Genomic DNA, 17569 nt, shown 5'->3' on the forward strand with positions numbered 1-17569 from the left:
CACAGCAAGAACAGTCAGAAACTGAGAATTTAGTGGGAAGCGTTAAGAAAAAAGCTGTGAAAATCCTGGAAATTGCTGCAGGCAGTAGCACAGGTGAAGATCACAGCATGTAGGGTGATAGACAGTAAGTGTGCAGACAAGCAGTCAGTATTGACAATACTAAACCAGGTTCTATAATACAAGGGCACCTTTAAAGGTTATAATTTTACCATGAACAGCACCTCAGCTATTCAAAGAAGGGTTGGGGAATTCTCCTGGCCAATAGTTATACCTCAATAAAGCTATATTAGTTGTTCATTTGTCAATAACAGTGCCCCGGAATGTTTTAGAATGTTAAAGGCACTACAGACATGCAAGTTGTTCCTTAGTTGCAGCATTTGTCAATATAACAACCATGACTGTATTCAAAATATTTAATTGGCTGTGAAGTATTTAAAGGAGTGAATGGTACTAAATAAATTCAGGTTTCTTTTGTTTAAAGAGTGTATGTTCCTGAGTTGATGGTTTAGCAGAAGGAAAACACATTTAACTGTCATTCTATGGAAGTCCACAATGAAAGTTATATAAGATTAAAGGTAATTTCCTCCTGCCTTTAATCCTATTCATTGCTTACACTGCTGCAACAATGAATGTACTTGCTAGAGGGTATTGGCAGGGGGAGGGGGGTGTCGATTCTCCCATTGCAACCAGCAAATTTTCTGGTGGGTCGGGTTCGCAGATGCGTGTGTTGACCATTTTGCAGGTTCCCCGCGAGTGTTTATGACCCGCCGCATCTCCCAACCGGAAAAAATTGCGCCACCGGGACCGTGCAGAAAACCGGTCTGCCACTGATTTACATTAATTTCCATACCTTAACATGCCATTATCGGGATCGACACAGCAATCTCCGCCCATGTTTGCGTCTCCCACCTCTTTGGCGTGATGTCACTTTGGCACAAATCAGAGTAGGTATATAAAAGTCTCAAGCTGGCATGGCAGCCTTGAACGGGCATGAGGAGGTAAGTGCTGCTAACAGAGTGTGGGGAATGTTGCAGGCAAGCCCTAGAGATGCCTGGTGGGCTTCTTCATGCTGTCTTCAAGTGCTGGTCCAACCATTGATATCTGGGCTGGGGGGAGCGGTGGGGGCTTCTATTTTCTCAGAGCTCTCTGGGTGAGGTTCCGTGAAGGAGTTCTGCTCAGCCCTCCCTTCCAGAGAGTGCTGTAGCTCAGTGTGGGAGGCACCCTCAAGGAATTGTGCTCAGTCTTCCCCTTTGCAGTTTGGCACTTTACAGTTGCATTATCTTTCTGCGGAGTGTGGTCAGGGATTCTACTAAGTGCTGGTGTTCCGGGGTGGAGGAAGAATGCACCATGTGCTGACTGAGGCCTAACCAGCTGAAACAGCTGCTGCTCCAGGCTGGGGTGCAGAGATTCAGATATGGCCTGCATGGAGTCTGCTGTCACTGGGCACACATCTGGTGTTGATTTGCAGTCTGTCCCTGCCCTGTGACATGGATCAGCAACACATGCCTCTAACTAATGCTGCAGCTACACACACAGCAATGGTTCAAGGGTGCGCATTGCTCACGTCTGCACACTGACCTGCATAATCGGTGCCAGCAGGAATCTCACACAACCCTAATCGGGTCACGCATGACACCATGGATTGCATGGTGCTGCCAGCTCCATAAGTGAGAACGCTGGCCCAAGTGAGGGATTGGGGCAGTGCTGGGCCTTTGCAGCCAATGATAATACATCATTCTACGCTCTTTCCAAACCCCGCTGTGCAGATGGATCTCGGTTTGCTCGATTCGAGCTGCCCATTATGGTGGCAGTAGGGGCAGAAGAGTAGGCAGCTTAGGATGTGGCAGGCTTGGAGAGACCACTGCAGGACCAGCCATTGTCAGTCCCTCAGCAAAGAGGGTAGGGGGCGACTGCTGAGGGCCAGAAGGTGGTTGAGCAGGCTCCCGAGAGGGTGCACAGAAGGCGGAGGGTGCTGAGGCCAAAGAGGTACAGGCTCCGCAATGCATTCGAGGCCCTCTCGGAGGAGATGTGCAGTTGCTGGCTGCGGCTCTCCATGACCATGGTGCAACACCTTTGTGAGGTGCTTCCATGCCTGGCACCTCAGGGGAGGGGCGGCCACCCGCTCTCTCCCTGTTGACATGACGGTTATGGCTGGTCTGAATTTTTATGCCACCGGCTCATTTCAGGCACCCAGTGGCAACCTAACTGGGATCTCCCAGGCCTCTGTGCACAGAAGTGTGCCTCAGGTCACAGATGCCCTCTATGCCCAGGCAGGACAGTTCATAAATATGGGCCATGCACAGCAGGAGGCCCAGGCTCTTGGCTTCGCTTCCATTGCTGGGATTCTCAATGTCCAGGAAGCAGTTGATGGGACACATATCGCCTTGTGGGCCCCACATGTAGGACCGCAGCAATTTGCGAACAGGAAGTTTCCACTTCCTCAACGTTCAAATTGTCTGCGACCATCAAATGAGTATCATGTAAATCGATGCACACTATCCAGGGAATGTCTGCTACAGCTTTCTGCTTTGGCTCCCGGGATGGCTACTGGGTGACAAAGGATACGGTCATGGCTGATGACACCTGTGCAGAGGCTCGAGACCACTACAACGAGGCCCATGTAGCCACCCGTTCCGTCACAGAGCGGTACATTGGCCTGCTGAAGATACGGTTTCACTGCATGGACCGCTCTGGAGGGCCTTACAGTAGGACCCTGTGCTTGCTTCACGCATCATCATCATTTGCTATACACTTTACAACATTGCCTAGCAGCAGGGAGACCAACTGGAGCAGGAGGAGGAGGAGAGGTAGCGGCAAGGGAGCAAGGTGGGAGTCTGCCATATGAAGAGCTGGAGGAAAGAGGGCAGCGGCGATGGCAGGTGTCCAGCAAGGAAGGGCAGTGAGGGACACCTTGATTGCAGCCCGCTTCACCCAGCTGGTGCTGTGCAGTAAGGTGGGTGCAACCACCACACATGCACCGTGCCGCAGGAGCAAGTGCAGCCGCTATTCCCCCTTCAAATCAACCTGGGCTCTCAAACCATCACATCACCCTCCCCAGCCTCTGTCATCCCACCATCCTATCCCCCAGCAACATCTGAACCTGTTAATGTGCCTGGACTGGCGATAGACGCGAGTTTTGGTTGAAGGCTGGAGGATGATGACGACTTGCTGATGTGCACGCTGGGATCTTGCCCCTGGTGCTACTCACTGGAGTACTCTACCTGTACTCCAAATGCACACTGCCGCCCTGGCCCATGTTGCTGTAAAGGTTGGGGATACATGTTTTTTGGCCACTGGGGGGGGGTTACTTGCACTAAGGGCCTGGTGGATGTTGGGGAAGGTAAGGCAGGCACTCTGTAAAATGTGGCTGAGTTTCGCAAGGCACAACAGACAGCACTTTCATGCATGGGAATGGGGACCACTCAGCCCTGTGAGGGAGGGGGGTAGAATCAGAGATACATTAGTCACAGCTTTGAGGTGCAATTAACAATTTATTGTGTTCTAACATTATAGATTAATAAACCCTGACAACTGGTGACCTTCACCTATGCTGTGCCCTCTTCGTGAACTACAGCTTTCTTATTTTGTGCAGTTTACTGCTTCTTCTGGGTGCTACCCCAGGATGCATATTGGAGGTGGAGATGTCCAGCTGTGATGCACGCCCCGTTGCCTATGATGCCCTTAGCAGTAGTTCCCTGGGTGACCGGGATCTGGGGGACCCTGACTGACTTGCGGATGGTGCTGTTTCGGTGCCATCTTGTTCATCTTGTCGGAGATGCCTCAATGTAAGGAAGGGGGGAATCGGAAGGTCTCAGAACATCCAGGATCTCTTGGGTGGAAGGCTGCAGCATAGGCTCAAGCCCTTCCTCTTCCTTTGGAGTGCCCAGAGGCCCCAGGGACACTGCATGGGACGCTAGGGTAGTCGGACTGAGCTCCAGAAGCTGGGGCATCACCTGGCTCTGCCAGTCCTGGAGGCCTAGATGCGTCTGTCCCTTGATCTGTCATCCCTCAGCCCTGGTCCTCTGAGACTGGGCCAAGCTCTGGAGCAGCTGAGCAGTAGCCCTGTGAGCCTGGGCTAAGTTGTTGAGGCCCACAGCCACGACCTGCTATGTCTACAAAATGCCAGCGAGAGTCCCAGCAGTGGGCAACAATGTCTCCCCCCGACACCCATGGCCATCGAATGCTGTGCCTCCTGGATGCCAGAAACACACTTGCCCGTGGCCAATTGTGTCTCCATGGTGGCCTGGACCCTTTCACCCTTGAGGACAGACCTCTGAGCCCGACTTTTCACTGTGGTCACCACCCGTGCAGTGTTGGCCTGGTTCACACACTGTCGGCACCACATCCTGCAACAGCACTCTGTTGAACTCCCCTAAACAGCCTTGCAGTTGCAGCATGGTTGTTGACAACCCTTCCACAACACCCCAGATTTCCTGATGCATCTCCACCAGCCTTGGGAGGAACGAACCCAGAGGCTCAGCAGCTGGCTTGGGGACAGCTGAATCCTGGCATCCGGCAGACCTTGTGTGCCCATGCCCTTGGATGTGCCCGCCTCCACCTGATGTGCATCAGTGTCTGTGATGTGCTCACCAGTTCATGACCCAGAAGCCTCAAACTAAAGGTACCCACTGTGGTGACAGTTTCTGTGTTGATGGGTTGTGTGGTACATGCCGATGGTGCTGTCCTCGGAGGATTCTTCAATGCCTCCCTCCGAGGTGTTGTCCAGGGGCTCATAGGCAGTTTGGTCCGGAGCAGCAGAGGTGATGGCAGCGGCAGAAGGGCCAGGTTCCTCTGGGTCCAGAGCTGCAATAAAGAACATACATTAGGGGAAGGAAGGAAAAACATTCTATGCAGCGTTGCACTTACTTTGAGAAGGACCTAGGTTGTGGGCTATGCTTCTGCTCACTGGCATGCTGGACGTTGACTTGGCTGTCGGTGACCAATCGGGAAGGCCCATCACCCCTTGCCAGCTCCATGGCATGTTCCTCGATGCTGGTCAGCTGCCGCAGATTAGGCACACCACCACTAATCTGTCATCTCATATACATTGTGAATGTACTTCTCCTGTGGGAACATAAAGATGGATAGTAAGCATTAATATATTGCAGTGCATGGTGTGCCATGCATGCCTGTGTCTCGGGCATTGTTTGGCAGTTTCGGGGAAAGCGGTCCCCACTGAAGGGTGCTCGTTGAGGGGTGAGGGGAAGGAGTTAGATTCTGTTCCTGGGGGAAGGGTAACTTGTTGCATGCCCTTCAGGTGTCTTAGCAGGATTTGAGATCCGCGCCTAGCATGTGTGGGGTTCCAAGTGGGATGCTCACTCACTGTTGCTGCTTGAAGAAGGTCATAACAGTTTTTTTCCAAGACTAACGGCCAGTGCGCGGTGTCAGGTTCCTGGCATTCACCACTTCTGCCATCTCCTCCCACAATGCCATTGCAGATGCACTCCTTGGGTGAGGGCCCCGGATGGGGAAGATCCACTCACACCCCATCTCCATGGCATCTAGCAGGTGCTCCTGGTCGGCCTCTGAAAATCTGGGTGCAGGTTTGCGTGCAGACACTTTCAGCGATCTCCCAGAGATGTGCACATGCATGGGTCCCCGCTCATCCTACTGATTTCAGGTTTGTTGGCGTAGATAGGCCCCACCCCCTGAGCTTTTAATGATATTCACCATTGTGACCTCTGGAATGTACAGAATGGGAAGATTCAGGTCTGAAGTTGCACTGAGAAAACAGTCGTGATCTGGACCAGTTTTCCTGCCAACTGAGCACTTTTGGGAGAATAGCCCCCATTGTTACTAATGTGTGTGCATCCTTTAAAGTAAAATAAGTTGGTACAAAGAGCAATGATTAATAGCCTAAAACAATGTAGATTGAGATTATCACTAGTTTAGTTTCACTTGATGTACTGCTGGACCATTCAGATCACGGATATAAGTTTCAGTGCCTAGTCTGTGTTGAATTAGCTGAACTCAATTGAGACAACAAAACAAGTGACAGTATCTACAAAATCACTTAATCAGTGCTGTTCGAGAAAGTCAAGGACTTGAGATCATGGTGTTTTCAAAAACTATTACTTGTGGAAATGCTCTGGCAGCACAAAGGGGAATGCCATTAATTATAATTTTAAAGGTTTTTAGTATTCAAGATGCACTGTGATAAACTTCATAATTTGGCGAGGACATACAGGACTGCTACTAATATGGTTTTCTATCCATCCACTTTATAGGTAGAGAAACATGGAAGAACGCACTAAATTCCCAACATGTGCTTCAGGCACACAAAGATATGCACTGAAAGTGTTAAGGATGCCAATACAAATGATGTATTTGGAAAGGTTTCTTTATTTATTATTCCAAACACATTCATTTCAATGCTGCCCCAGCCCCATTGCCTAAAAGTGCAGACCTCCTATCACCTCCTGTTCAATGTTAAAGTCTTTACATGTCTGAAGTAGCTCCTCTTTTACCTTGGCCTGGGCAGCATCTTTCTTGATATAGATATGAAGTATTCACCTAATAGCTCAGCCAGTCCCCATGTCTCCCAGGTGTAAATCCACGTTTTGGTCCCTAATCGGCTCCATCCCTCCAACCACATTTTTACTATTTATATGCCGGTAAATGTCTTGGATTTCATTTTGTTGGCTGCCAGTCTTTTCTCCTATTTGTTCTTTCTTTCTGTGTTCTCTGTTTTCTCATTTATCCTCTGAATCTTCTATAAGTTCTCAATTCTATTATCCAGCAGGCTTAAGCGTGCTTTTTTTTATTTATTTTAATCTCTATATCTTTCATGTTCCAAGGAGCTCTAGATTTGTTTGTCATGCCTTGTCTCTTTGTGGGAATATACCTTGAGAGTACTCAAATTATCTCTTCGAGTTGCAGTTTGACATCCTAATCTTTGATTCCAGTTTATCTGGGCTCGATCCGTTGACTTTCCCCCAGTTAATTATTTTTCCTCTGGGTTGTTCCATATCCTTTTCCATAGCCAACTTAAATCTTATGATGCAATGATCACCATACGCTAAATGTTCTTCCACTGATACTTGATCCACTTGGCCTATCTCATTCCTAAGAACCAAGACAAGCAATGCCTCCTTTCTTGTTGGATTGGAAATATACTGCTGTCGAAAATTCTCCTGAACACACTCCATAAAGGTTTGCTCCTCTCTACGTTTTACACTATTACTATCACAGCCTGTATTCAGATAATTAATTAATAGTTCTACTAATTTTTTGTTTCATTATCTCTAGCCAACGAAATTCTGTACTTGACCCCTCTGACACATCTCTGTCAAGTTCTGTGAAGTTTGCTTTAATCATGCCTTCCTGTTTCCCTCCTTTCCTACCATTCCTGAACACATGTCCTGGAAATTTAATATGCAATCCTGCTGTTTTTGAGCCAGGTCTCTCAGTATAACTTCCATGTGGCTAGCTACTTCTGCAACTTACCAATCTTATTTAACACACACTGGGCATTCACATATACGCACTGTAATCCTAACTTAGACTTAATTAATTTCCCTCTTTTGCTGAATTAATTATGAGTAGCACAGTGGTTAGCACTGCTGCCTCATAGTGCCAGGGACCCAGGTTCAATTCTAGCCCTAGTCACTGTCTGTGTGGAGTTTGCATGTTCTCCTTGTGCCTGCATGAGTTTCCTCCGGGTGCTCCAGTTTCCTCCCACAGTCCAAAGACGTGCGGGTTGGGTTAATTGGCTATGCTAAATTGCCCCTAATGTGTGTAGTTACAGGAATAGGGCCTGGTTGGGATTGTAGTCGGTACAGGCTTGATGGGCTGAATGGCCTCCTCCTCTGTACTGTAGGATTCTGTAACCGAGTACTTTGTTATTTCCTACTCGAGGGCTATCTGTCTTTGCCACTATCCTTTGGGCTTTGGTATTCCTCCCTAGTATTGCCAATTGGTTTCCACACCTCCGCCCAATTTGTTTACATCACCCCCAATAGCACATGCAAGGAAATTGGTGTCATGTTCTGTTTACCCATCTAGCCTGTACAGGTCCAATCTTCCTCAAAACTGATGTTCCTGTCAAAAGGCCACCTTCCTGCCCCATCTCTCCAGTCATACATTCATCCGCCACCAATCCTCCCATTTCTGTTCTCACTTTCATGTGTCACAGGGTAATCTGGAGATTCAACTTTTGAGGGCCTGGTTGCTAATTTCCTATCTCGCTCCCTAAATTCTGACTGTAGTACCACATTGCTCTTTCTACCTATGATATTAGTATCAGTGTAGACGTGACCTCCCAAGAGCATTCTGCAATTATTCAGTCTCATTCCTCGACCCTAGCATTAGGGGGATTACGGGCCTGATTTTACCATTTTCATTCTAAGTTCTGAATCTGGGCACAATTCAGATCTGACTTGGACATCTGCTTTCAGGCGCCCTCACACCCACTTAGAAAAAGAAAATCTCGGGTCTGAATCGCGCTGTGGGCAGGTCTTAGCATGCCCAAAATGATTGGAGCTCTGAACTGCGTATGCGCAGTTAGAAAAATATTTGAAAAAGTGTGCCCGTGTCAGATCACTCCCGGGCCACAGAACGTGGAGAAAGTGGCCCGGTTGCAAAAAGTGAGAGCGATGGCCCCCACAGACATCACTGTCTCCCTTATCCCAGTCCTCCCCCACTGATCGCGTGCAGAGTGGCAGCGGACCCCCACCAGAGAGCGATCGGGCCTCCCTTCCCAAGAGGCATCTTACTCCCGCCCCCGCTCCCCAAGAATGATCTGGCCCCACTCCCCCACCCACTTCCCTCCCCCAGAGAAATATCTGACCTGCCCCCTCCTCCCTCACCAGAGAATGATCTGGCCTGCCTCCCCCCTCCAGTCAGACAACAATGGGCCCTCCACCCCCTTAAATGTGTATTAATTGTCTACTTAATTGCCTACTTAAGGGCTTCTGCTGACTGACAGACCAGCTGACACCAGCTCAAGCACTGGTCAAATTGCCATGGGGTCAGGTTAAGAGGTGAGCAGGTCACCCATTAGAATTTTATTGCCGCTATGCTTTCAAATCCACGGGCAGAAGACTTTGAGATCCAACTCATTGTTCCCAATACTGTCCTGTGATTTGCCTAGGGTGTTTCACACCAATAGATATTTAGACATCATTGTTATTTCTTGAAAATTGCTAAAAGCAACCACTTACAATTTCTGGACATACTTCTTAAAAAATGTTTTCCACATTTTGCTCAGGTAAGTATGTATCATTCTCATTATAACCTTTCGCATCATCTCATACCTTGTAGCAGCACACCAGAAGTAATATCTGATAGTTTATTTTAGTAGTTAAAAAGGTGTAATGAAAAATATGTAATGAGATTAATGAGCAAAAATTTTTAAATTAATTTTTGGTGTCACTAGCAAAGTCAGCATTTATTATCACAAATTGCCGTTGCAAAGCGGTGGTGAGCTGCTTTCTTGAACCCCTGCAGTCCACGTGGTGAAAGCACTCCCATAATATGATTAAATGAGGAATTCTGGGATTTTGACAGAGCAATAATGAAGTAACAGCCTTATAGTTCCAAATCAGGGTAGTGTGTGACTTAGAGGGAATCTTGCAGGAGATGGTGTTCCCATGTGCCTGCTGACCTTATCCTTATAGATAGCAGAGATCACAGGTTTGAAAGGTACTGTTGAGGAAGCCTTGGCGAGTAGCTATAGTGCGTTCCCAAATCAGGCAGACTGGCTTGTCCTAAATGATGTCAAGCCTCTTGAGTGTTATTACAGCTGTACTCATCCAAAGTATGATAGATATTCCATCACACTTGTGACTTCTGCTTTAAGGTAGTGGGGAGGCTTTGAGATATCAAGAGAGATGTCACTTATTGCAAAATGCCCAGATTCTGATGTTTCTACTCCAATACTTAGCAAAGGAAACAAAAATATTTGTTAGTGCAAACGTGTCATAATCCCAGCAACCCCATTAGGACAATGGTCATCTTGGCTTTCGATATCCAACAAGCAGAATAGTTCCAGCGCAACAAGAGACTAATCCTTTCTTTAAATCAGTTACACTGCAGCGATACAATACTTTTCTCTCAACTGCATAAAGAGTCCCAATAGGAATTGTTAGTGGAAAACAACTATAAACATGTCAGTTATAGAAAGCATACACCTCTTACCAGTGTTCTCTGTGTATATGGTTAGTCTGTACAGTTGGACAAATCAATAAATTTTGAGGAGAAATACCTTGCACAGCTTGTGGCAGACCCCTGATGGATTTGTGTGATTGGAAACAAACTGAAATGTTCAATTCTAACTCACTTTGACTGAGAGAGGTCATGTTGTCCACATCCCCCAGCAATGGATTTGCCTCATGTATTTGAAATATATAAGCTTAGAGATCGTGTTGATCCTTGTTTCAGGATTTAGGTAAATAGGCTTTAAGGATTATTAAGTAACTCCAACTGCCTGGCTACTGCCACTTCAGTACAAAGGCAAAAAGGCAGTACTATTTTATATTTAAGAGGTTTACTTTCTCGTGTCCTAATTTTCCCAAGGACGATTTTGTTAATTGCCTATGAGTGTATCTTGAGTAACAGCAGGATTAGACTCAGCTGTGCCAGTACTCACTGTCTCATACCAGAAATGAATAACAGCAACAATTGATCAATATATATCAAGATGCTTGTAACGTTTTATCCTCAACACATTCAGGAGAACCGGAGATGGAATTGAAAAAGATAAGTTTGCATGGGGTAGCAGAATAAAACATTAAAAGAGATAGGGCCGATTCATAAGCAGAGGTAAAATTCGAATGGGAAATCTCTGTTTTGAACTTAATGGTGTTTTACAAATGAAGTGGAGTCATCTGATTATCAGTCTCAATTTTTAAGTTAATCTTAATACTTGTAGGGCTTAATGTGAAGCAGGCTTGCACAGACCCCAAGCATTCTAGATTCATATCTCAAGAGAATTGAGCAAAAACGTAGATTAACATTCCAGTAGAACATTACTCTTGACTGAGGAGTGCTGTACTGGTGTAAGTCCCATCTTTAGATGAGACACTAAAACAACAGTGCTCCAATCGCAGCCTACCCCATGCCATGTTTCCCCACTCACGTAGACGTAAAATATCTCATGGCACAACTTGGCAAAAGGATAAAAGAGTTCTCCCCTTACCAATATTTATCCCTTAAGCAACATCACAAAAACTTCTGGTCATTTATCTCATTGCTGTGTTTTAGGGTATTTTCCTATGCAAAATGACTGGCGAGCCTCCCTACATTACAATAGTGACTACTCTTAAAATTACGTCTTTAGTTTTGATGCTTGTTAGGAGGCTGTAAGGTCATGAAGGATGCCACATAAACAGGAGTCTTTCTTTCTTTATTTCTATAATTAGATTCATTTAGGTTAGAAAGTAAACGCCGTAATTGGGAAAGCGAAATAGAGGCACAATTGCAGGTTTTGATAAATAGTATGATAGTGATAATGTATTCATGGGATTTATAATAATAGATCAAGGTAATATTCATCTTTCAATAGGAAGATATGATTTGCTGTAATTAATTATTCAACTAAGTTACAGAAAGGTGTTACCCATAAATGTGTGATTTCTGAGAATGAGGTTTGTTAGAAAGTCATTAATTACATTTTAAAAAACTGTTGTTCTTCCATTTTCCATTATAAGCAAAACTTCATCCCTTGGCTAATTTATGCCATGGCCAGGTGTGAATAGATTTACTTGTGACATTGATGTTTTACACCTTAGAAAGGGGTTTGGTAATTGAGACCTAAAATAGAGTAAAATATATGACACGGATTAGAAGATATGATCAGATTACAATAGGAGTGGCTCAATAATTAAGTTCTGCTGTATTTTGTAAAGTGTACTTCTGAAATTGAAATTATGTATGTATGTCTTTAAGGAGTAAGAAGCATTAGCAATTGTATCACCCTTCAGTTTCTTCAGTATTGAAGCAAGCCCAAAAATCAAAATAACCATACTGAACAGATAAAAATGATAAAATTATTGAGGACTTTTGGTGTGAATGGATAGTTTATGTGCTATTGTGCCTATTCATTGGTCAGATCTCGTGATCATAATTTGTGTTAATTATGGCTGAGTTTGTAGTTCTCCCTCCTCTGAGTCACAGGATTCAGGGTTTGAAGTTCTCGGGTGTCAAAAAAATCAAAGCTTAAGACTTCAGTGAACTACTAAAGGATTGCTGCATTGTCAGAGGTGCTGTTTCTTCGGATGTGATGTTAAAATTGAGGCTTTCTCAGGTGAAGATAAAAGATTCCACTGTACCACTATGAAGAAGAATCAGGGGAATTATCCCTCAGTCAAGATTCACATGAACAGATTATCTGGTCACGGTTGTCACAATTAAAAAGTACTTCTTTGGTTCCAAAACACTTTGAGAGGGGCTGGGATTTTTCTCCTTAAAACAGAAGAAAATTGGGAGATTTAACAGGGGTGCTCAAACAAAGGAGTGAGACATTTTAGCTTTTTCAGAGAGCTGCTACAGTGTTAACCTTAGACTTTCATTGTTAGTTACTTCAACAGGTTGTAGCATTTATAAAAAGAAACGATGGTGCAATTTCTTCCTATAGTAGAGTGGACAAAAGAACTTTTTTTTTAATATTGCTTCTAGCAGCAGTTGAGAGTGGGTTTGTTGAACTGTGTGTCAAGTTGATTGAGCATAATCTAGATTCTTCAATAGCAATTATTTTTCACCATAAACTAGTTAAGAGTGTGTTCCTGTCTCACGTGTGGCCACAAGTGTTTTACTGCAGAGACTTATTTTGAAAAATTGCTTTATTGTTAAAGAGGGAAAGGGAGATAGCTTCTTTGGCTTTAGATCATATAAGGCCTGAATTAATTGCAGGCACTTCTTCCCTCAGCAAAGATAGGTAATTCTCTTCATGCAGTTAACTTCAGAAATAAAAAGTGCCAGCTCCCCAAGCAACTGAAGTTTGAGACATCAATTGCTCAATAGTTTGAAAGCTTTTAATTCTTCTTTTGCATGACCTACTGATACATTTTAGAGTGCAATATCCAATTGAGTTGACAAATTGGCTTAACAATAGAAACGGAAACTGCTAGAAATCTGAAACAAGCATAAGAAAATGCTGGGAGCAGTCAGCAGATTGAGTAGCAACAGTGAAGAGAATAGATTATAACAACAGTCGACACATTAACTTGTCCAATTTGTCCACTGATGATGCCTGAGTGGTTGAATATTTTCAACTTCTCCTGTATATGTTCCATAAACTGACCAGTTCCCTTTACAATAAAAAATATTAAATTGTTCTGTTGATACAAATGTTCAATAAGATGTGATTTTGTTTAATATGTTAATAGAGATATTAAGCAGTCTACTTTAAGCATACTTATGATAATATTTCACCAGGTAGCAGAAATTCTTATGGACAAGCATAAATCCTTTAATGAGAGGAGGTGGAAATGATATTTTATTCTTTACTATAATGACTCTGATTAATACATATTAGGAAGAGCCACACATTTTATAGCTACGGGGAAGGTGGTATGGTGTATAGATCATATTCTGAAAGTAAATTAGTTTTATTCATAGTTTAATTCATAAAACCTGGGAGGCAATCTTTTTACCTGTTTTACTTAAATGTAAAAAAACTGTTGAGGGGGTAACTAGTAAATTATCACTCATTAAAACTGACTTAAACCTGTGGAATGTTATAGATTATCCACAAAATCTTCAAAAATAGTTTTCGAAAACATCAGTGCATCATTTTGCTTTAGCATTCATTAGTCTTCAGCAGCAAGATTTTCGCAGAGGAAGTGTTATGAAAATTGACCTGACAAGAAATCTAAAGCAGCAATATTAATAGTGAGGAAAGAAACAGGATAATACTTACATTTGAAAAACAGTCTCGGCACACATACAGACATCAACTAGAATGCTGAGATACTACGCGTGCCAAGATGTCATTATACCTAGATGTTCCAAATGCACATAATCTGCTAATCCATGTTGAGCTAATCCTGCTTTTATCCCATTACTATGCTAAAACTCATGTTTAGATACGTGCACCATGTATACGGTTTTTTTCCTCAAAGGGATTGTTGCCGGTTGATTTAATCACCAGTTGATTCTGAAACAAATGTGTCTTGAGGCAAATAGATAGCATTTTAAATTTTATTGGAGGATCTAGCCAAATAATTGATGTGGGTGCAGTTTTAAGTAGGTAACTCCTGTTTAGGCATTGTGTTAATGTATTCAAACTAAGTCACCTTGTTTTAAATGGAGCCACATCAGTTTCTCAAATAGAGTCATTATTCAAAGCTTTACCGTCACAATGAAATTATTCGGGGTTGGATTTTTGCCATGGAGGCATGGGTTTGATCAAATCAGACTTGCTGCCTCCAGAGGCAGTCTGGAGTCAGCCATGGAGGCAGATGATTGCTGAGGTAGTCTGGTGAGAAGACCTGCCTTGGTGCTCTGAGACTTGTATCCTGTTTCATATAGGCTTTAAGGCCCTCACCCCTCACCCCCACCCACCCATGTTCTCATATATCCCCATGCCATCATGCCATTTTTATGGCCATTCATTCCCTCATGCCACCTCTTACCCCTTCAAGCTTCCTCCATAGCAACTCAACCAGTATCCACTATGGGCAGACCTCAGGAGCCATATGGAAGTGAAAGAATAAACAAACTTCTATCAAACTAAGAGAGCTCTCACTCATGCACACTTAATACTGAACAAATATCTATTTGCTGAAACCCATTCAAAAATTTTTAATCATCTTGGTCAATCTCTTTTCAAATCAAACAAATGTTTATTCACTAACAACATCAGAGGCATCTAAATCTTTATTATCCTCTTAAACCTGTCAATTGAAATGTCGAAACAGCCTCCCCACTTAGATAAGTGGTTTTGGAGAATTTGAAACTTAGTGTAGCTTCATAATGGGTCCAGTTATAATAACAGCACCTCTGAGATGTCAACAATGAAATAATTGGAAACTGCAGGAATAGGTGATAATTTTCTTCTAAACTACAAAATATGTAGACATGTAAGTCAGATGGAATAGCCAGAATCTTTGATTTCCTAGCCTTACAAGAATCTACCTACTTCTGTCTTAAAAATATTCATTGATCCTGCTTCCACAGCATTCTGAGGCACAGAATTCCAAAGTCACACATCTGTCTGAAAGAAGAAAATTCTCCTCATCTCTGTCATTTAATGTGACCCCCTAATATTAAAACAGTGCACTGTAGCTCTGGACTCACCCACAAGAAAAAACACATTTTCCACTTCCACCTTGTCAAGACAATTCCAGATCTTATATACGTCAATTAAGTCACCCCTCATTCTTCTAAACTCCAATTGAAACAAGCCCAGCCTGTTACACCTACCCTCATAAGACAACTTGTTCATTCCAATTATCAATCTGGTAAACCTCCTCTGAACCATCTTCAACACATTTATATCCGTCCTCAAATAAGGAGACAAAAACTGCACACTGTATTCGTGATGTGGCCTCACCAATGCCTTGTACTCCAGATGTGGTCTCACCAGTGCCCTGTATAACTGAAGCGTATCATTATTCCCTCTAGTGGTTGATTCCTGTCCTAATAAAAGATAGGATTCCATTGATTCCATGCTATATCTGCATACAAATGTTTTGTAATGCATGCACTGGCATCATTTTGTTAAAATGATTAGTACACAAGCCAGAATTCTTTGGCCATTCACGCCCCCCCACCCCCCGCTACCAGCGAGAATGGAGAATTTGACGCTCAGCCAAATCTCTGTTCACTGCAGCAGGACAGGAGAATCCCAGCAGCAGGTGAGGTTGGAGAATCCAGCCCACAAATGACTAGTTTGCTCTGAGGTGCTCCCCAGGATTGCCCTGGCCCACCATCACTGTCAAGTTGCTCCCAGGCCTTTGTTTCCCTTCTTGGTTTTCTCTTCATCGGTTGCCTGTTCAAAGCACGTCAGCAGTGAGGTGAGGCCAAATGCCCAATATCAGCGACAACTTGGAACTGATCACACAGGCCTAGGCTAGGTCCAAAAGAAATGTTCCTGAATTTCTATTCATTGTATTGAATAATGTAAGGACTATCTCCCTTTAGGTAACTGGCATTATGTTGAAATTTTCTTCAGTCATTCTATACCATAAACTTTCCTAATGCTGCTAAACAAGTAGACCGCAACCTGAAACTGTCCAGTGTTATCTCAGTTAGAATGCTCTTGTGATAATTTCATGTAATATGCCAGAGAATGCCTAAGCCCTTCAATGAGTAGAAGCAAGAAGAGGATAATTCTCTGGAACATCAGGTTAGCAACCTAAGGACAGGGAACTGTATTTTTTAAATCTCACAAAAGAAAACCCTGAAGCCCAATGATTGAAAGAATGTATTGGAATGCAGCTTGCAAAAAGTCTTTCTTTCTCCTTCCAAGACGGAGGATCTACAAAGTTTGGTCTGGTAGTAATGTAGATCATAAGAAAATTACATAGCTTAATGTGATCTGACTATTCAGGCATTAACTGTCAACAGACCTTGTGTCATTCCTGTTTAGTGAAGAAAAGTGATCAGTTGGTGGGGTGAATTAAGGATAGGAAGGTCCTGAAGGTTTCATCTACTGAATGATGTAGTGCCCCACTTCATGACAACAACCTGGGTCCAACGTTATGGGAAAGGACAGAGTTGGGGGCGGAAAAAATTAAACAAGGGATAATTTAATTTGAATTGTTCACTTTTTAAGAAAGCAACATCTCTTTTGTCACACACTCCCCCGCCAACGACCACCTCCTGCTCACTTCAGGAGGAGAAATCATTTATATTTGCATTTTCTATTAATTGGCTTGTATTTTAGACTGCGCGTTGGAAACAACTGGGTATGTCTGTGGTTTCCCCTCTTGTTCCTGTCCTCACTGTTGTGCAAGGCACAGCAGACCATTACTATTGCCAAAACCCTGCCTGGTGATACTGAAAGATATCTCCTAATCTGTACAAGCACATTATCACATATTCAGCATCCTGATAGCTTGCTCAGTTGAAACTCTTGTGCTCATGTAGTTTCTGTTTTACCTTTCTTAAGTATCCTTGGTTAAACTTCTCAAAGATGTCTGCAGCCACATTCTTAGTTACCCGCTAAATCTGCTATGAAGTGTGATTATTTGCATGAGACATGAACACATCATAACAACTTCCTGGATACCTTGCACCAATCTGATGGCCTTTCAGTGGTTGCAGACCAGACCACTGATCAAGTGGAATCGCTTTCATCGGATGGGAATGCCTGGGTGACTTGGGGATGCCTTGATTATGACATGTGTGCAATCTCTGACTTCCCTGGACCTGTGAGAATGCAGCCAGTGCAGCAAATGCATGCATCATCTCATTCTGATTGGCTTTGTCATGAAGGAAGTACTGGCATCCATCATCTATGAGATGGCCTAGAATGCAGCAAATTGTGAGATTTATCACTAGCAAACTATTGGAAAGAACTGAAAGCAAAAATTTCAGATGCTGACGCATCCCCACCCGGTACACCTCATAGGAGACTTTCCTCCAGGAGGCTGAAAATATCAGTGACTAGTTGACAGAAACATCT

At 43.8% G+C, this 17569-nt stretch overlaps 1 protein-coding gene across 7 annotated transcripts in view; it reads left to right on the forward strand.

The window, feature by feature from the left end:
- Window positions 1–17569, forward strand: part of LOC145348874 (protocadherin-17-like) — a 138718-nt gene that overhangs the window by 86711 nt on the left and 34438 nt on the right. The window contains exon 4 of one of the 7 annotated variants that reach the window (XM_080196904.1): window positions 6228–6323. The exons of the other annotated variants lie outside the window; for them this stretch is intronic. Coding sequence (XP_080053030.1) covers window positions 6228–6295 — 68 coding nt within the window. The 3' untranslated portion in view covers window positions 6296–6323. The remainder of the gene's footprint in view (window positions 1–6227; window positions 6324–17569) is intronic. 7 annotated transcript variants of the gene reach the window in all.

The sequence above is a fragment of the Carcharhinus amblyrhynchos genome, chromosome 10, assembly GCF_965287045.1.
Source record: "Carcharhinus amblyrhynchos chromosome 10, sCarAmb.v2.hapA, whole genome shotgun sequence".
NCBI lineage: Eukaryota > Metazoa > Chordata > Chondrichthyes > Carcharhiniformes > Carcharhinidae > Carcharhinus > Carcharhinus amblyrhynchos.